The sequence below is a fragment of the Mesoplodon densirostris genome, chromosome 1 (assembly GCF_025265405.1).
Source record: "Mesoplodon densirostris isolate mMesDen1 chromosome 1, mMesDen1 primary haplotype, whole genome shotgun sequence".
NCBI classification, from domain to species: domain Eukaryota; kingdom Metazoa; phylum Chordata; class Mammalia; order Artiodactyla; family Ziphiidae; genus Mesoplodon; species Mesoplodon densirostris.
Window position 1 is genome coordinate 71,144,369 of NC_082661.1, and position 21,047 is coordinate 71,165,415.

Genomic DNA, 21,047 nt, shown 5'->3' on the forward strand with positions numbered 1-21,047 from the left:
TTTTCTCTTGCCTCTCTGTTTCATGTCTCACTGAATGAATCAGAATTTTTAGAACAATGTTAAATAATGGAAAGAACAGACATCCTTGACTTATTCCTAATTTTAACTGCAATGAAGAGACATTGGAGCAGGAATAGCACAAACACTTATTAGGGCTGGACTCGAGTAGCAGAAGTGTGAGAAGTGGCTGGGCTAAAACAAAAGGGAGTGGTAAGGATATGATGAATGAGGGTGCAAACTGTGTAATGGCATTCATGGTCAAAAAGATTTATACTACTGCTCTTTATAAAGAAAATAGGTCAGAGTCAGCCGAAAGGCTGGGACTCAATAACAAGGGATTAAGCAGAAGAAAAGAGAATTTTAAAATGCACTTATCTAATAAAGAATGTTAAATATTTAGATAGCAAGCCTTTTTTTAAAAAATAAAAATATATACATTTTAAACTATAAAGAATAATATTTATATCTCTTAAAAATAATTTTTCTAGGAAGATAAAAATCATTATATTGAATGAAAATATACTCCTGCATTTCATTTCTAAGTTGTCACTTGCTTTTTAAAAGTTTGAGTACTGAACTTCAGATATTCATAGATAATAGGAAGTTGAAGTAAAAGCTGAGTCCTAGATTATCTGTCAAATTCAACAGTAAAAGAAAAAAAACAACAACAACCAAACAAACCCTTTTATTTATAAAATGAGTTTGTTAAATTACCTGAAGTACTTGGATCATTTCTTTTGTTTTTTCAAGGCAATCATTTGATTCATTAACTTGCCCTTGAAGTTTTTTTATTATGTCATTAGTCATCTCAAGTTCTTTCTGCATCTTTATAATCTTGCCTTCCTCATGCATAGCGCTTTCTTTAGCTTCATGGAGTGACGTTTCCAGCTCTTGAGTTTTCTATTAGAAAAAGTACACGTTTAAGGTCTGCCATATAGACAGAGTCACAGTATATAAGTTTAAGACAAAAATAATCATATATAGGAATTAATTTTCACAGATTTCACTAACAAAGGATAGAAAAGAAGAGAAGCCAATGTCACTCAATTTACACATGTATTTCTTTTTATTTATAAGCTGATGTCTTTTGGATTAAAAAATGCCCACATTTTACATTATAAGGTTTAGTGTTTATTTACTAGTTAGCATGGTGCCAAGCATATTAAATAGGTACTCACATTTTAAATTAACACCACTTAGAGAAAGTACATTTGATAATTAGCTCTTTAAAGTAATACATGTCTTTTCCTTTATTTTTATTACCTACTTTTTAACTTGAAAAATACAAGCATATGGAAAAATTCAGAGGCATTTGATGAAGAGTAAGTTTCCCCACCTCAGAACCCTAGCTGACCCTGAATGAAGCAATGACTAAACTCTTTCAGGTGTATCCTTCCAGAAGTCTCCTATGTGTATCTAAGCATAAGTGAATATTCAGTTCATGAAAACAGTCATACACACAGTAGGAAATAAATATATAGTTACTAAATATATAGTATACTAAATATATAGTTCTGCATTTAAAAAAAATCTAATAATATATTTTTCAGATCTTTCCATTATCGATACATATAGATCTCTCATATCTGTTTTCATGGATACATACATCCTGTTTCACGGAGATCATCCACTAATGAACACTTAGGTTATTTCCAGTTTTTTCCAAGTACAAAAATACTGGAATTTAAATACCTGAATTTGTTCATATTTATAAGATTATTCACATACATATATATGCAGGTTTTCCTGGAAAATGTGTTTTTTGACCTACTCAGAATTTATTTTTGTTTCATGAGTGGGTTAGAAATCCAGACTCTTCCCCCAGATAGCTAGGTCGTTGCTCTGAAACAAACATTAAGTAAATCGTCTTTTCCCCACTGAGCTGACTGTTACCATTATCATATACTAAATTCTCATACTTATCTGAGTATGCTGCTGAACTCTGTTCTGTTCCAATGCTCTGTTTACCTATTTCTGCATCATTACCAAACTACTCTAGTTATCTATTCCTGTATCATTACCAAATTACTCTAATTTGGCATAGTTACCAAACTAATGGCATATTATTTCTTATCTGATAGGGCACTTCCTGGGTCACTAAAGACGTAATCTCCCTCTGCTTCTTTATCTTATTGCTTTGGTAGATGGGTTTCAAATTTCTGCTATTTTATCTTTGCCAGCTGACTGAGGTAGTGTAGTGCGGCAAATCAATCAATTGTATACTAGTGACCTTCTAGTTTCCACTGGTAATGATTAAACTAGTGGCTGATATTTTATTATAAGTATTTATTTTGGTAAAAATGATAAGTTATAAGTTATATAAGTGTATAAGTGTATAAGTTATATACACTCTTGGGTGCCCTACTAAGTCATTTTGTGTGCTAACAAAATAAAATAGCATGTTTGCTTTACAGAGTCCCACATAAGGGTAGTTAATAAAGTAACTGAATTATTCAAATAACATACTGATTCTTGGACACAGGTTAATCTGCTTAAGAAATCTGTTATATTTTTGGCTTCTTCCATTTTGATCTTGATTATAACACTAACCAGTATGAAAGACACTGATGATAATTAGAGAAAAACTAAATTGCTCTTTCCCCCTAAACTAGTTCTGTATACAGACACAGATTATATTTTAATAGAAAGTCACATGATTTAGGAAATTTACACTGTATGGTAATAATACTTTAAGTGTCTGTATCTAGTAATCAATTTAAGCTATGAGTTACTTCTGTTTTATAATCCAAAGGGAAGTTCTTATATAATGTCTAGCTTCATAATTAGTTGAGTGATAGCCACGATAGAACTATATTTAAAAACAAACCTGGGCTTCCCTGGTGGCGCAGTGGTTGAGAGTCCGCCTGCCGATGCAGGGGACACGGGTTCGTGCCCTGGTCTGGGAAGATTCCACATGCTGCGGAGCGGCTGGGACCGTGAGCCTGCGCGTCCAGAGCCTGTGCTCCGCAACAGGAGAGGCCGCTACAGTGAGAGGCCCGCGTACCGCAAAAAAAAAACCAAAACAAGCCCATCACACGGACACAAAGATGGTCCATGTTCCTTAACACATTCAATACTATAATTTTGCTCTGAAGTGTTATATAAGACATGTTATATATAAATGTTATATAAGACGTTAAATGCATTTTTAAGTCTTTGATGAAGTTGCAAATTGAAAAACATAAGAAAGTACATACCTCTGTGGCTTGTTGTGTAGTTCTTGATGTAACACGAAGATTCTTATTGTCTTGTGTAGTAGGATTAACAAGGGCACCAGAGGTCAGGGAGATCTTCAAAGTTTGGTAGATTTTAAACAGTTTTTCATTGTTCTCTCTCATTGATTTCAGATCATGTTCCCATTCTTTGGCTATGGTGGCATTTCTTTCTTCAAATTCTGTTGATTCATTCATTATAGTCTATTGGATAGTAAAAACACCATTATAGCTCTAAGATGAATTACATTAAAAAAAAACCCACTATGAAAATAATAGATTTCTAGGACAAGGCATATGCCAAAATTATTCAGGATATTCCAGAACAGCACTTTAATAGAATGTGAACATTCTTTGTGGTTTGCGTCACGTCCTGAAATTTCAAACGATGTTGGATGTTGGTGATGAGAATAAAAGAATAAAGGCTGGAGAGCATTCGTGTTGATTTGCAAGATGATAATCTTACCTTATTAGATCAGTACTAATGTATGAAGAAGAATCTGAAGAATTGTGCAGGTTAAAGTTATTATGTATGTTATGACACATATCATGTCATATATAAACATTAACTGACATCTAATAGCAGAGCATAACCAATAAACTTAAAAACAAGCTATTTTCATTCCAAACCTCAGTGGTTCCAGGGAAAATCATTCACTGACTTTTGGTAATTAATCTGAAAACCTTGTATTTCTGTGTAGGGAATAATGATCAACCAATGTCTTCTTTTACATCAAAGCCTAACTAACTCTGAAATTAGTCATATCATCTTTTTACTTCCTAATTCCTAAGGGACATACTTTTTTTGCTCTCATCATGGATGCCTTATTGGTCTTACCTATAAATTTCTTTGTGGTTTTATGGCAATTCTGTCAGACTTGGATCCTAAATTAGCTGTGTTCTTGCTGGCATCCTGGACCCTCCATGGCTCTAGACTATGGACCTCTCAACGTACAGAATTACCAGTTCCTTCTTTCAGGGTGCTGGAAGAAGCCACATATCCATGCTGATCCATGCTGATACCCACAGCAGGAATCCCTACTTTCTTTTCCTTTTTATTGAAGTATAATTGATTTACAATGTTGTGTTCGTTTCAGGTGTACAGCAAAGTGATTCAGTTATACATACGTATGTATCTTCTTTTTCATATTCTTTTCCCTTATAGGTTATTACAAAATATTGAGTATAGTTCCCTGTGCTAAACAGTAGGAACTTGTTGAAGGAATCTCTACTTTCTAATCACAACTGGGTCCTCAACATTACAGAAAAACATGGAATTATATGGAAATTATCTTATCCAAACATCAGTTATGCTTATCTCCATTGACTGTGGACTTTTTTTTTTTTTTAAACAGCTCATTTACTATTTTGCTTGGGGTATTCAACAAATGGATGAACAATCTAGCCACAGGAAAACATTTTTTTTTAAACATTGTCTATATTTCAATGCGATTTTAGTTTCCAGATGAAGTTAAAGTCTTTGTCTGGAAATAACTACCCAAACATAGGCATATAAAACCAATATTAAAAGCTGTAATATTAATCCAGGCCTCTTTGTTCCAATTACATATAATAACAAGCAACTTTCTGATTACTGCATATTTTACTAGGTATATGAGATAGGGATTACTTCAGAAAGTAGAATGAATATTCTGATCAGTGGAAAGTAAAACAAATTAATAAACTGGTCGTAAGCAATGTTGGTTCTTTTTTTTTTTTTTTTTTGCTGTACGCGGGCCTCTCACTGTCGTGGCCTCTCCCGTTGCGGAGCACAGGCTCTGGACGCACAGGCTCAGCGGCCATGGCTCACAGGCCCAGCCGCTCCGCAGCATGTGGGATCTTCCTGGACCGGGGCACGAACCCGTGTCCCCTGCATTGGCAGGCAGACTCTCAACCACTGTGCCACCAGGGAAGCCCCGCAATGTTGGTTCTTATGAATCTGTCCACTAGGGCTGATCACCTTGGGAACAATGATTACAAACCACATTTTTGAACATCAAAGTTGAAGGATCAGGGCATGTGACAGTGACACTGCTAAGACAAAAAGCATGTGAGTGAGGCCTTATTAATAACGCAGCTGGCTAGGCTTGTCCAGGGCTTTCCTACAGGTGCTGCCTGTAGCCCTGAAACAGGCTCATGTCTCATCTTGTCTGAGCCTACTTGGGGAAAAGGCTCAATTCCTACAGAAGCAGTGAGAAGTGAGAAAAGAAAGAGGAGAATCGCAAGAGGATTCCGGATTCCACAGATTCCAAATCTGTGTGTAACAAAATGATTACTACACACCAAGATTTTGTTATCTTCTTTACAAGTTTAAATATATATTTAATTATCCTAAGGAAGCATAATACATTAGAGGCAGAAGATGTTTTACATAGTCAATTTTTTTTCACAAAGCATATACAAATAAATTTTAAGAAAATACTTAAAATTAAGTTGCTCTAAGTATTTTGACAAATGAAGTATAAAAATTAAAGCAGACAACAACAAAAAAAATGAGGTAGCACAAGAAAATTACTACTTACAATTATTTTGTTATTATAGAAGTTATTCACTTGAAAAATACTATCAGTTTCTTTCTGGATGCCATTTTTAAGCTTTTCTATATCAAAATGAGCATTCAACCACTCTTCCAAAAACCGGGTCATTTCTTTTCTATTACTTAGTACTTGCTGAAATTCAGTCTCTATGCTATGGCAATCACTTTCTGAAAAATCCTTGAGAATTTCCTGAGAAAAAAAAGCATTGAATCACATGAACATTAGAAAAGTTTTAATCTAAATATCATAAAAAGGGGAAAACACCTTATTGAACTCTTATTCTTAATATTTTGAAGTACTGTAAATATAATTCTAATTTAAAACTTTAGTTATTTGAAAAAAAAATTTTAGTGTATAGCCTAATGGAGGCACGTCTACAAATCTGCATGTTAGAATTAAAATCCCTCAAAACTATAAAACTGTGACTAATAATCACAAAATATGAATTGTTTCTGGATGTAGTTTTTCTGTGCATAAAACAGGCTGTACATGGTTTTGGGAATTGAATGCCAGCCTCATACTGCTGAGAGGGAGCAGGACACTTCATGCAGAGTTGTTGTAAGAAAAATGTTTCTGACTCCCAGTCACAGATCTAGGAAGTTTTAAAAGGCATTCGGAAACTTATTCTGGGGTTCCATGAATTCCCACTTGATGATATTACATCTATTTTCTGTATCTTTGGGGCTCTGAAAGGAGGCTAGACTATTACTTGGCACTCTTTACATCTGACCAGCTGTCATTCTGCAACTGACTTTTAATTTTTGGTAAATAAAAATGACTCTAAACATATGAAAAGGTACTTTTCTACTTGATAAAAAGGCTTGAAATCTAATTAAACCCATTTTAAACAAATTGTACCTTAATATGCAGATCCATACTCTGGCTCAATTTGAGGTCCCTTAATTCTTTGGGCGGCACATCATAATCTTGTTGAAGGTGCTGTATTTTAATTAGCAGTTCATTTTGCTTTTCCACTTCATCAATAAAAGCCACTTCAAGTTTATTGATGGATTCATGTTGTTCTTCCTTTATCTTTGTAACATGGCTTAACACATACTTGCAGAAAAACATTAAACAAATGGGGAAATGAAACTTGTACCACATTTAGATGAAGTTTTAAACCCCTGAGACTATGAGGCAGGATGGCACCTCTTATTATCTATATCCTCTGGTAAGTGAGGGAGAAGGAAAGAGCCTCTCTCTATCCCCAATTTTCTCTTCTCAGCAACTTGGGAGAATAATTTCCAGGCCTCCATCTAGTTCCATATTTCTGACTTGCCCCTGGATATATACCTCATGGATGTCCTACAGTTACCTCAAATTCAATAGATTTAAAATGAAAAAAAATAAAAAATAAATAAAATGCACATGATTCCTTTCCCTAGAAACCCACCTTTGCCTGTTTACCCCCTTTTGGTTAATTATGTCATCAATCATCCAGGTCCCAGCTAGATACCTGAGATTCATTTTCAACATCTTCTGCCTACCTCGATTGGGTAACCAAAATGGGTATGACATGTCCCCAGATTTACTTGTCAAGCATATTTAGATGTGTGGCTTTAAGGTGACAATAATTTGAATGCCATATGCTTCATGGATCTCCTCAATAAGTTCTGGATATCTGATTGCCAGGGTTTGTGGAAGAATATCAGGGCGTAAGGGGCAATTTACCTAGGAAGGGCAGATACCAGCTCCCTACTTCCTTAACACCCACCATTCCTTAACTCTTATAATTTGGCCTTTTCCTTAACTACTCAACTAAAACTGCTCTGACAGATGTCACCAGTGAGCTCTATGATCAACAAATTGAGGAGATCTCTTCAGTCCACATTCTAGCTGACTGAAGCATCTGCCACTCTTGACTACTTCATCTTTGACGTACTCTCCTCCACTGACTTAAGTAATAGCACTGTTGCTTGATTCTTTTCTGTCACTTTCACTTTTCTAACCTTGAACCCATGAGTTGCTCTTTTCTGCTACTGTCTCTTGGAGAACTATCTTTTCTGGAGTTCGGATCTTATCCGAACTTATCCCCAAACTCTTATTCCTCTATTATGTTTTCTGGGCGACCTTACACATGTTGTGCAATCTATCATCTATATGAATACCAAATCTTTATCTTTAGTCCTGACTTTTCTCCTGACAAGCCTCAGACTCTTGACTAAATGCTTGGTCTCCCTTCTTAGACGTTCTGTCTTAGATATCTCTCTCTACCTCAAAACATCTGAAACTAAACACCTAATCTCTTTTCCCTCTATCTCAGTTAATGGTACCACTCTCCACAAACCTGGCTAAGCCCAAATCCTAGGACTCAGTCTAAACTTCTCTCCCATACCTCCACCACCAATCACACGAACTACTATGTTAAGCTGCCAAATGTTTCTTTAATCTCGTCTGTCCTCTCCATTCCTATGAATCCTTCCTTAGCAGTAGAGTCGCTCATCATAGCTCATCTGGACCACTGCAACTGTCTCTTATCTCTTCTCTCTGCCACTAGGCTTATCCTCCACAAACTCATTTCTTCTTTGTCTGCAGCGAAGTATCTAAAATGATAATCTGATCATGCTACAGCCACCACCTTAAAATAACTGTCCAATGGCTCTGCCTCATTTACAAAATGAACTCCAAGCTTTATCGTTTGAGTCTGTCTTCTACTACAGTCTTATCTTCTTTAACTTTTTATCTGGTATGTCATATAATCTAAATGTACTTCTTTCGCTACACTTATTACCTGTTTATATGTCTGCCTAACTCACTATGAGATCCTTGCGGTGTTATTCATACTTGTCTCCTGAACACCTGGACAGTGTTTAGGCCCATAGGCAAAGCTCAGGTTTTGTTGAATTAACAGGTCCTAGGTGCACTGAGGACCTTGCACACACTGTTCTTAGACCCAAATAATCTTTAATTCAGTTGTAAATATACTAAATAACAAATATGTCAACTCTCAAAGCAGGACTTAAACACTAAAGTTTGTAATGGAAATTTATAGTGATATTTACAAAGATATTACTAAAAAAGATGGTACCTGAAGTTTCTTCATGACTCTATGAAATTCCATGGAACATCTTTGGTTTGCAGTGAGAAGTTTTTGAATTTGCTTGCTTTGTGGACATGGAAGTGAGAGGTTTGCTTTTACTCTAATTGAAAGCTCTTTTTGTGTTTCGATTTCCTTCTTCAAGTCAAGAGACAATCTATTTAAGCACTCATAATGATTATCCATCTCTGAGTATCTCTTAAGAAGCTCCTAAAGAAAATTAGAATTTATTCAATTTACCAATTCACTCTAATTTAATAAGAAATAGTCTCAGCCCTAGAATTGCAACAAAACTTAATTCTTTAATACTTTTTGTAGGAGAAAAATAAATTACGACCTTCATGTTTATAAACAAAAGCGAACTCTTATTGTTGATTTTGGATTATAGAAATTATTGTGGAAATTTAAAAGAATTTAAACAAATATAACAAAGAAAACCAGAAGCAACCATTGTTATCATTTTGCTGCATTTTCTTTTGGTCTCTTGAACATCCATGATTTGAAGGAGCATTTATTTACAAAGTCTGAAGAGAAATGTGAGTGAATTCAATCTAGTATGTATTGTAGCTCAAGGCTGAATGCTGGCTTCTATGTACAGAAGGCAGTGTAAGTGAGCAGATAGGTGACTAAGAATCAAACTAGTTATATGTCAACTTGGTGGAGCCTCTTCACATATTTCTATTATCTGCCTAGAATCCAAGTTTTCTAACCTTTGATCAGAGTTTGTGTTCAGGTTCTAGCTCTGCCACTTGCTGACTGGGGAAACATTGAGTCATTTTCACCACTACAAAATGAAGACCACAATAATTGCCACAAAGTTTTCTAGGGGATCAAATATTAAATAATATCTATATCTATGCAATCTATAAAATATATAGACATTATAGTTTAAAGGAAATAAAATTATATTTGTAAAAATGCTTCTATGCCCAAGTTTTACTTTGTCAGACCTGGTTTCAAATCCTGATTCTACTAATTTACTACCTATGTGACCTTGGGTAACCACTAAACTTCCTCTCTGAGCCTCAGTTTGTTTGTTTATAAATGGAACAATAAAACCCATCTCATGAAGTAAAGCACCTAGTACAGTGCCTGCATGTGGAAGACACTCAATGAGCCTAGGCCCATCAACACAAATGACGAGAGGCTAGGCAAGTGACCCCTTGGTCAGAGTACAGGTGGAAGAACAGATTAAGTTCAAGTTGTTACAGTCATGTAATAAATAACATGTTTAGTTCAGGGTGTTAAATTATAGAAGGGGCTTCTGACAACAACAAGCTCTCTTTTTTATAATTTAAGGAAAAGCTAGATAGATGTTCATTAATGTGGGATGTTGGAGGGGGGATTCTTCCTTTAGTCTTAGAATGAATCACATTATGGCATGGAACAGCACTGTATGGTCATTCATTTGTACTTTTAAGAAATACGTACTGAATGCTGATACCCGTCAGGAATTTTTCTAAGTGATATAGCCATAACCAACACAAAAAAGTTTTTAGGGACTTTGCATTCTAATAGGGGTGAGAGTAAATCCTGTTGGCTTTACCCTCAATATGTATTCAGAATCCGAACACTTCTCACCAGTTCCGCTGCTACCTCTTTGGGCTGAGCCACCATTACCTTTGCCTGGGTTACTGAAATTAGTCTTTCAAATGGTCCTCCTGCTTCCTCACATTTTCAAAAACATTCCTTTAAAATGTAACTCAGATCATGTCTCTCTGTACTCAAAATTGTCCAAGGGATTCTCCATCTTACTCACAGTAAAACCCAAAGTCCGCTTAAGGCCCCACAGCCTGCCTCTTCCCCATTAACTCCTGACCTCACTTCTAACTGGCTATCCTCCTTCTTGATGTTCCTGAAACCCACCAGGCAGGCTTCTGTCTCAGAAGCTTTCTACTTGCTGTTCCCTCTGCTTATACTACTCTTCCCCTGTATACCTGTGTGGCTTGATCCTTTACTTTTTTCAGGTGTTTGCTCAAACATCACCTTTCCAGTGAGGCCTGAAAATCACAAACTCCTTTGTTTTCTGTGTGTGGTGTATGCACGTATATATGTACACATATACATATTTGTACTAGATTATAAAGTTTAGAAAAATATTGAGCATTATCTATTCATTCCACATTAGGCCTTTGGAAGGGTATTACAAATAATCATTTGTAATATTAACAGGAGAGCACTTACTTTTATCCTGAAGCACTTTTCTCTCAGGCTGTCTATAAGGTGTTGGTTTCCATCACACAGTAATTTATTTTCATATTTTACTACCTCTTCGTGGTTCTGTTGATTCTGCTTTGATACAAAGAAATAAACAAGGCTTCAGCTATAACTATATTAACATGTAATGTCTAATCATATACTTTGATTACATTTTTATCTTTTCAATAATGGAATTAAATATCACACATGTAACTCAAAAGCAATGTTAAAAATGCTCAGAAAATGAATAACAGTAACACTAAGTCTTATGCTGAGTGACCTCAACTCATTGGAAAAAGTGGGAAAACCACATATTTTTTGAAGATAGGATTTGTTGCTTTACTATCTATAGTTGCGAATTGGATTTTAGATATATCTCTGGTTCCTACTCTTACAAATCTCTGTCTTAGAATCACTGCTGCCAACTCATATATGCTAGCAAAATCAAGTATACTACCTATGGTGTTCCAAGCCCTGTTCATATATTCTTTCCAGCACCTTGGAACAGAAAATTCATATCCTGTTTATATTTTGTATTTCTGATTAAAAGTGCAAAATAAAACATTATTCAATAAATATTTGTTGAATGAATTAAGCCTATAAATTTAGTTAGAGCCCACATAAAGATGATTTCCAGCTGTCTGAAATTTCTACTGAGATTACAAATGGTATTGCTTTCCATTTTATTATTTCTTTACTATGAGATAATGATGAACATGAGAATGAAATATGAAAATAAGATTTTTATAGATTTCATACAATTTATTTGTCTGAATTTTATAGAGGGATTCAGTTCAGTTCTTTAAGATATGTGATTCTGAATATCTATAAATATTAGTAGAACTTCCTTTTTTATACTCATCTTGCTTTTCTTCCTTCTAACTTCACTAACAGGAGCCTATGTTTAAAACTCTATCGTGTAGAGGTAGAGAAATGAGATATTTAATCTTTTACAAATATTTCTCCACTGAGAATAACGTTATTTCCTGGTTTAAAAACCCTTTTAAAAATTACACTGAAGAAAATAGTCTGCTTTATTTAACAATTTTTTTCTTAAAACTAAAGAATTGGGAGGGGAGTTTGGGGGAGAATGGATACATGCACATGTATGGCTGAGTCCCTTTGCTGTGCACCTGAAAGTATCACAACATTGTTAATCGGCTATACCCCAATAGAAAATAAAAAGTTAAAAAAAAAAAGGTATTTTCTGAAAAACAAAAACATCAATTCGAAAAGATAAATGTACCCTAATGTTTATAGCAGCATTATTTACAATTGCCCAGATATCGAAGCAACCCAAGTGTCCATCAACAGATGAACATATAAAGAAGATGTGGTATATATATATATATATACACATACACATACACAATGGAATACTACTCAGCCATAGAAAAGAATGAAAATTTCCCATTTGCAACAACATGGATGGACTTCTAGGGTAATATGTTAAGTGAAATAAGTCAGACAGAGAAAGACAAATACTGTATTATATCACTTACATGTGGAATCTAAAAAATATAACAAACTAATGAATATAACAAAAAAGAAGCAGACTCACAGATATAGAGAACAAGCCAGTGGTTACCAGTGGGGAGACGGAAGGGGGAAAGGACAATATAGGGGTAGGGGATTAAGAGGTACAAACTATTATGTATTAGATAAGCTACCCGGATATACTGCACAACATGGGGAATAGACAATATTTTATAATAACTATAAATGGAGTATAACCTTTAAAAATCGTGGATCACTATATTGTACACCTGTAACATATAATATTGTACATCAACTATACTTCAATTAAAAAAAATATTCTTACCAAAAAAAAAAAAGTGGTAATATCTGAATAACATCATTTTGGCTTCTTTTAAAACTATTTTCTATTTGTGTGAAAAATTATAACTAATAGTTTCCCTCGGGCTTCCCTGGTGACGCAGTGGTTGAGAGTCTGCCTGCCGATGCAGGGGATATGGGTTTGTTCCCCGGTCCGGGAAGATCCCACATGTCGCAGAGCGGCTGGGCCCATGAGCCATGGCCGCGGAGCCTGTGCGTCCGGAGCCTGTGCTCCACAACGGGAGAGGCCACAAGAGTGAGAGGCCCGCGTACTGCAAAAAAAAAAAAAAAAAAAAAAAAAAAAAAAAAAAAAAAAGTTTCCCTCATTATCCTTTACTGTCTGTAGACGTTTCCAGGAAATATAAAACAAAACACTGTTACCCTTTCCAAGAAAGCTTGATTCTTATAGTTACTAGATAGGGGAAGATTCTGAACTCACTCTAGCTATCATTTCTCTCAATGTTTCTCTGAATTGGTCTCTTTCCATTTTGAGAGACTCTTTTATTCTCTTTAGCTCATCTCTTTCCTTAGCTACAATTCTTATTTCTTCAAGGCTTTCATAGTTTCTTGGTCAAGTATAAGTTATCCATTGTCACATTTTGCACAGATAAATTTTGGGCCTCAAATTGCTTCTTCAACTGTTCCATTTCACTCACTTTTTTATGAATTTTATTGACATCTTCCATTCTAAGAAGTTGAAGCTCTTTTCTCTGAAGTTCTGGTATCTTGACATAATTATAAAACAAGTTAGAATGCAAACAGAATTCCTTAAAGAAAGGAAAATAGTGTCTATGTACATGTACATATAGTATAGTACATGTACATATATATCTATATTGACATATCTGTATCTATGTCCTTTCTCATTTCATAAGTAATTTTGGGCACAGTCATTCCCCCAAAGAACAGAACAACACATACCTTTCTCAGTAATTTGTCTTTTGATTTATTTAAATCCTTCTGAATATTTGAAATCTGAGATGTCTTTTCTGAAACTCTCTCTCTGAATTTATCAATAGTTTCTTGGTGTTCTTTCAAATGCATATGGGCAATTTTTAGTTGCTCTTGTGTTTCCAGATCCTTTGTTATTAGAAGAAATTGAGAAATATGATATAAAGGCACATTACCTTTTCTTAACAATGAACTAGTTAAACAAAATCTTAAAAAACACATGTTCATAGTTAAAAACAACCTCCATGCCACCCCCAAATTAGAACAGTACAGAAGGACATAAAGTCCAAGTCCCTGTCCCTAGCCTCACCCATTGCAGTCCTATCACACGCTGAACTCTGCCACTTATTTTTCAAATTTCATACCACTTGGACATCTTTCTAAATCCGTATCACATAAAGAGTGTCCCATTTTTATGCTTAGTTTTCCACTATACAGACAAACACCACTTAGCCAGTGCCTTACTGGTAGATACTTGGATTGTTTCTGATTTTGTTCACCACAAACAATGTTGTAGTGAATGCTGCTGTATTTCTGTCCAGATATGTGAATATACTGGTAGGATGAATTTCTACAAAACTGCTGTAGCAAATGTATATGTTGATAATTTTTAAAATGCTATTGTCAAACTGCTTCCCTAAAAGGTTATAACATTCAAATTTTCACCAACAGTATCACTTATTTTCAAACTTCTTGCAGTAAAAACATGTTTACTTGACAGGAAGAAAGAGCACAACTCACTCTAGCTATGGCTTCTTGCAGGTCTGCCTTGAGTAGGTCCCTTTCCAGTTTCAGAGTCTCTTCTACTCTCCTTAGGTTATCTCTTTCTTTCATTACAGATTTCATTTCTTCAAGGTTTTCATGAAGTTTCTGAGCCAAATTTAAGTTCTCCATTTCTATTTTATCCAAAGTTAAACTTTGGGCCTTGAATTCTTTCTTCAGTCGCTCTATGCCACACATTTTTTTCTGTGTCTCACTAACCTCTTCTTTTAACTTAAAAAGTTGATGTTCATTTGCTTTAAGTTCTTGGACCTTAAGATAATCGTAACGTTAGGATTAGATGGTTTCTTAGGGAAGGATAAAGAATAGTTTCTAAGCTGATTAAGACAGTTTTCCCATGTCACTCATTAATATTCTGTGTAATTCTATACAGGATTTACTTCTTTTTGTGGTATAATTTATATAACTACACACTAATCTTAGGTGTATATGGCTCAACTATTCTTGACATATGTATACAGCTATGTAACTACAACTCAGATTAAAATACAACTCAGAATTAATACAGAACATTTACTTACCTTACCATAAGGTTCCTATGTGCTCCTCCTAGAACAAACCACTATTCTGACCTTTTTCATCCCAGATCAGTTTGCCTGCTTTTAAACTTATAAATCACAATGTATTTATCCATTCTCCTGTTGATAGGCATTTGGGTTGTTTTCAGTTTTTTGCAATTATGACTGAAGTTGCTGTGAACACTCTTGTATGTCTTTATGTGGAAGTGTGCACTTTCTTCTCTTAGGTACATAGCCAAGGAGTGGAAATGCTGGGCCACAGGCAGGTATATGGTTCAGTACTAGTAAAAGCTACCAAGCTGTTTTCTAATGTGGCTAAAGCATTTTACATCCCTCAGGGATTTAAGGCATTACTTTTTATTCTAGGAATAAATCAGGTTTCCAAACATATAAGCGCCACGACCCCCTCAATACCTTTTCTTGTAATTTAGCATTTGAATTTTCTAAATCCAATTGTATATTTGATATTTCTTCTGTCTTCTCACAAACAACCCTTCTGAGTTTATCAATAATTTCCTGGTGCTCTTTCAGATGCATGTGAGCAATTCTTAGTTCCTCTTGTTTTCCAAGGTCCTTTATTATTAGAAAAAGTTAAAAAAATGACACAGCTTAATGTTAACTAGTATTTTCTTTTTTATGAAAGTGACACATTTTCTTAGTAAAAATAATACATTTCTTATTTCTTACTCCACATCTTTGATGTTGTTAGAAAGTTGTTGGCTTCCCCTTCCTCTGTCCTCACCTTCCCACAATGTACTCATATTTTTCAGAGGTAAACATGCTATACACATACTATTCTACAACTTGCTTTTCCCCCTAAGAGTTATTTTGAGCTTCCAAATTAGAACATTCAAATTTATTTCATTTTTTTAAGGGTTGCACGTATCCTGACATATTGCTTATATCTACCCAGTTTCCTTGTGATAGGCATTTAGGTTATTTCCTATTTTTTATCACAAATTGTTATAATGAACAAACTTATGGTATATGTGTGTGTTATGAATATACACACACATATATATTTTTCTTTACCTTAAAAATTGAGTAAGTGTACATGTAGGGTAAAGTCCATGAAGAAAATGCTGGTTACAGAATTTAAAATTTTCAAAAATAATACCAACTTACCTGCCTAAAAGGTTGTATCCTGTTACTTCTCACCAAAAGTACCACTCATTTCAAAGAAGGGTTCATTGATGTAAGGAAAACATCACATTAACTCGCTGGGAAGAGGAACGAGTGTAACTTACTTTAGCTTTTGTTTCTCTGAGGATTTCACTGAGCTGGTCTTGCTCCATTTTGAGGGTCCCCTCCACTCTTCTTAGGTCATCTCTTTCCTTAGTAACAGATTTTATTTCTTCAAGGTTTTCTTGAAGTTTCTGAGTCAACCTTAACTTCTCTGTTTCTATGCTTTCCAGGGTTGAATTCTGGGCCTCTAATTGCTTCTTCAACTGCTCTGTTTGATATGTATTTTCCCTGAGATCATTTTTTACCTTAAGAAGTTGACGTTCCTTCTCCTGAAGTTCTTGGATCTTGAGATAATCATACAATAAGTTAGGATATAGATAGATATAGAGAAAAAGCTAATAGTTTCTGAATTGAATAGGTAAGTCTCTATGTATATTAGGCTAACTGATATCCTGTTTCATAACACAAAAGACTTGATTCAAACACTCAGTTACTTAGATATTAGTAGAAATACCTGTGCTTTTAAGGCAGTATTTGTGTTTTCTAAAGCCTTTTGAATATTTGATATTTCATCTGTCTTCTCTGAAACAATTCCTCTGAGTTTATCGATAGTTTCTTGGTGCTCTTTCAGATTCATTTGGGCAATTCTTAGTTCCTCTTGTTTTTCCAAGTCCTTTATTATTAGAGAAAGAAAAATAATACGTTCAGAATAATACAATTCAACTGTGTGTAGAAAGGTACAGGGTAAGAAGTAAAAGTTCCCCTCTCTCCTTAGGCCTCCCAGTTCTCATCCTCTAAATGACTTTTAGATGTCAATATATTCTAGATACACTACTCTGTAACGTAACCCTTTTCTCTATCAGGATACTTCCAAATCAGCTCTATCTTGTTCTTTACCTATGGGTTGGTATTCCATGGTCTGAATGTGCTGTATTGATTCAACCAGTCTCTACTAACGGACAGTTAGAATTTGTCCTGTTTTGGGGTTTGCTTTATTTTGTTATTGCAACTTGTACAAATATCTTTGCACAGTTGTGCTAATGTGTGCAGGCTAAACAGCAATAACTGGACTTTTTGGGTCAATGCATACACTTACTGAAAACTTTGGAAGATATCATATATCCATTCCTCCAGCCTTCCCCAAGATTGGACCAATTTTACAACCTCACCAACTCTATCAACCATGGCTCTTTTAGGACATGATGTCATATTTACTAGTTGGGGGAAAGATGGTAACTCACTCTACTTGTGGTTTCTCTTAGGTTTTCCTTGAGCTGGTCTATCTCTACTTTGAGAGTCTCCTCCACACTCCTAAGGTCATCTCTTTCTTTTGTAACAGATCTTATTTCTTCAAGATTTTCATGGAGTCTCTGAGTTAACCTTATGTTCTCCAATTCTGTATTTTCCAGGGTTGACTTTTGGGCCTCAAGTTGCTTCTTCAAGTTTCCCATTTCACATATTTTTTCCTGAGTCTCACTAACATCTTTCATCTGAAGAAGTTGATGTTCTTCTTGTTGAAGTTCTTGAATCTGAGAAAATCATAAAACAAGTTATGACATAGACAGAAAATTTTAGGAAAAAGAACTGTCTCTAAAATTAAGGTAATCATCTTTACATTTTAGTCTAATGTATGTATTATTTTCTTCCATAAGGGATATGACGAACACAATAACCAGATGTCATTTTCCAACTTAAGAAGACCTACCTTTGCCTGTAATTCAGCATCTGAAATTTCTAAGTCTCTCTGAATATTTGCTCCTTGATCTGTCTTCTCTGAACTTTTCCTTGTATTAATGGTTTCTTGATACTCCTTCAGAAGAATGTGAGTAGCTTTTAGTTCCTCTTTGATTTTCTGTCCCTTTATGATTGGAGGAAAATTAATCAAACTTAGCAGTGAACATCATCTTTATCACTTTAACACTATTTTTATATCCAAAAACATTATAAGAGGGAAACTTACTTCAGCTACAATTTCTTTAATGTTTTCTTTGAGTTGGTCTCTTTCCTTTTGAAGGATTTTCTGCACCCTTTCCAGATCATCTCTTTCCTTAATTATGGTTTTTATTTCTTCTTGACTTGCCTGAAGTTTCTCAGTCAACTTGAGCCTCTCGCTTTCTATTCTTTGTAGTGATGAATCTTTGGCTTTGAGATGTTCCTTTAACTGTTCCAGTTCACTCATTTTTTCCTGAGTTTCACTGATTTCTTTTATGGTAATAAATTGTTTCTGTTTCTCATGAAGCTCTTGGGTCTTAAAAAAATAATAAAATAATAGCCAAAAATATACTTATGTGCGCACACACATAAAAATGTGTGTTTATATATATATATATATATATATATATATATATATGTATGTATATTTTTTAAGGAAAAAAATCCAGTATGCTTTCTAAAACAATTTAGGAGGTAAACAGTAGTCTTTGTAATCCAGTTAGCTACCTCCCTTAAGTTTTCTCCCACTGTTCCTTTACTCCCAATTTACCTTTTTCTGTAATTCATCATTTGTTGTTTCTAATTCTTGTTGAATGCTTGATATTTCAGTTTCCTTCTGTGAAAGATCCACTCTCAATTTACCAATAGTTTCCTCCTGTTCTTTTAGGTGACAATGAGCAACTTCAAGTTCCTCTTTGGTTTCTAGGTGCTTCATTATTAAAGGAAATTGCAAGAAATTTATGAAAACGTTATAACCATTACACTGTAACTAATTCCTTTCCCCAAAGGTTATCTGCTTACAGAATACTAAGCACACACACATGAAAAAGGATGAAACCTACTTTAGCTACCATTTCTTTTATGTTTTCTTGGAGTTGGTTCCTTTCAGATTGAAGAACTTCTTGTAGCCTCTGTAGGTCATCTCTCTCCTTAGCTATAGATTTCACTTCATCATGACTTTCTTGAAGTCTCTCAGACCACTCAAGCTTTTCCATTTCTAGTCTTAGTAGTGCTGAGTCTTTGACTTTGAATTGCTCCTTCAATTGCTCCATCTCACTCATTATTTTCTTAGTCTCATTGTCTTTTTCTTTCATATGGAAGGACTGTTCCTCTTGAGATGCTTGAATCTTAAGAGGATCATAAAACAATACAGTTGGTATCCAGAGATATTTTATTTTATTTTAGGGGAAAAGAAACAAGGATACTTTCTAAAACAATTAAGTCAGGGATTTAACAGCTCATTTACAGAACAATATTTCCACTCACCCACTCTTCCATTATTTAGATATTTAACACATTTACTGAGTACTCATTGTGTTGTCAGTATCCTATTAGAGACTGGAGATGAAACGGGAAATGACACTTTACATGATCTGCCTTTTTGAGACTTACGTACTTTAGAAGGAAAGATACATATTATACCAGATCTTACCAAACAGAGGTGCTGGGTTCTTTCAGGCTACCAGTGGCAAACCTAACCTATTGTGAGTGCTTAGGAAGGGCTTCCTAGGGGATGGAAAGCTTCAGTGGAGATCTAAAAGATGAGAGCACTTGTTAGGCAAAGAGGACTATGGAAATACTACAGGAAGGGAGACCAGAACATCTGAAAGCCATGAGATGCAGAAGAGCAACAGACTAGAGTTGCTGGAGCACAATAAGCAGGAGGAAGAGTGAGAATAAGGGCTAGAAACCCGCAAGTTCTGGGATCTAGGGTCTCAAAGGTCATGTGAAGAAGCATGCTGGTATGTATTTCAAGAGCAATGAGAAGTTATTAAAAGGTTTTAAGAAGGAAAGATCACTTGGGCTCAGAAAGGGGAATGAATTAGAGAAGTATGATAATGAATGGGGAGACCAGGTAGGACGCTACTGCACAAAGTCAGAGAGAAGTAATTGTGACTTGGATTAGGGTATCAGCAATGTGGAGAGAAGAGTGGGAGGATTTCACACACAGGCACACACCTTAAAATCAACAAGGTTTGGTTCTTGGATTATAGAGTGAGTGGGGAGGAAGGGATAGCAGTAGGAATGATTCCCAGATTTCTGACTGGATCAGTGAGGAAGATGGTAACGCGTTATGGCATGCTGGGGAAATAGGTTTAAACAAGGGAAGAAAACAGTGTTTTTGACTTTATCCTTTCCTGTAATTTAACACTGCTTTTTCTAAATCATTTTGAATATTTAAGAAAACTCATTTTCCATAGTTTCTTAGTATATATGCACAATTTTTAGTGGTTCTGTTTCCAATCACTTCATAATTAAGAGACATTTAAAGAAAATTGGTAGGAACATTATAAATGCCACTTTTCCCAAAGACTTATTTGTGAAACACTTATTAAAATGGGAGGAAAGGATGAAACTTACTTTAGTCAAAGTTTCTCTAATTTCTTCTTTCAGTTGGTCACATTCAACCTGAAGTGCTTCTTTTGTCATTTTAAGATCGTTTCTTTCCTTAGTGAGAGATTTTATTTCTTTGTGACTTCCTTGCAGTTTTTCAGTCAACCTGAGACTTTCCATTTCTACACTTGCCAGTGTTTTTGAATCCTTGGTTTTGGACTGTTCTTTCAATAGCTCTGGTTCATCCATTGTTTCCTGAATATCACTGACTTCTTTCACATTAGGAAGTAGCTCCTGTTCCTCATGAAGCACTGGGATCTTGTGATATTCATAAAATACCAAGGTTACTATCTAGAGAGTGTTATCATAATTTTTTAAAGGGAAAAGATGAGGCTACTTTCCATAGCAATGAAAGTGATTTTGTACCTTCATGGCCTATCATGGACCACAAACTCCTATTTATTCATTTTCTCTTGATTTCTACTCAAGCTATTCATGACTTTTCTGCTAGTAATAGTGTGTCATA

The 21,047-nt window shown here is 35.0% G+C and overlaps 1 protein-coding gene across 6 annotated transcripts in view; it reads right to left on the minus strand.

The window, feature by feature from the left end:
• CENPE (centromere protein E) overlaps positions 1-21,047 on the minus strand; it is a 73,687-nt gene that overhangs the window by 14,431 nt on the left and 38,209 nt on the right. For 2 of the 6 annotated variants that reach the window (XM_060104417.1, XM_060104387.1), the window contains 18 exons: positions 20,549-20,839; positions 19,030-19,314; positions 18,738-18,896; positions 18,216-18,503; positions 17,961-18,113; positions 17,497-17,784; positions 16,770-16,928; positions 16,318-16,599; positions 15,485-15,643; positions 14,514-14,804; positions 13,743-13,901; positions 13,478-13,546; positions 10,971-11,078; positions 8,778-8,996; positions 6,608-6,805; positions 5,735-5,938; positions 3,198-3,416; positions 715-900 (listed from right to left, as the gene is read on the minus strand). In XM_060104417.1, the coding sequence (XP_059960400.1) occupies positions 715-900; positions 3,198-3,416; positions 5,735-5,938; positions 6,608-6,805; positions 8,778-8,996; positions 10,971-11,078; positions 13,478-13,546; positions 13,743-13,901; positions 14,514-14,804; positions 15,485-15,643; positions 16,318-16,599; positions 16,770-16,928; positions 17,497-17,784; positions 17,961-18,113; positions 18,216-18,503; positions 18,738-18,896; positions 19,030-19,314; positions 20,549-20,839 (3,717 nt within the window). The remainder of the gene's footprint in view (positions 1-714; positions 901-3,197; positions 3,417-5,734; positions 5,939-6,607; positions 6,806-8,777; positions 8,997-10,970; positions 11,079-13,477; positions 13,547-13,742; positions 13,902-14,513; positions 14,805-15,484; positions 15,644-16,317; positions 16,600-16,769; positions 16,929-17,496; positions 17,785-17,960; positions 18,114-18,215; positions 18,504-18,737; positions 18,897-19,029; positions 19,315-20,548; positions 20,840-21,047) is intronic. The other 4 variants (XM_060104426.1, XM_060104402.1, XM_060104395.1 and 1 more) reach the window with 3 other exon arrangements.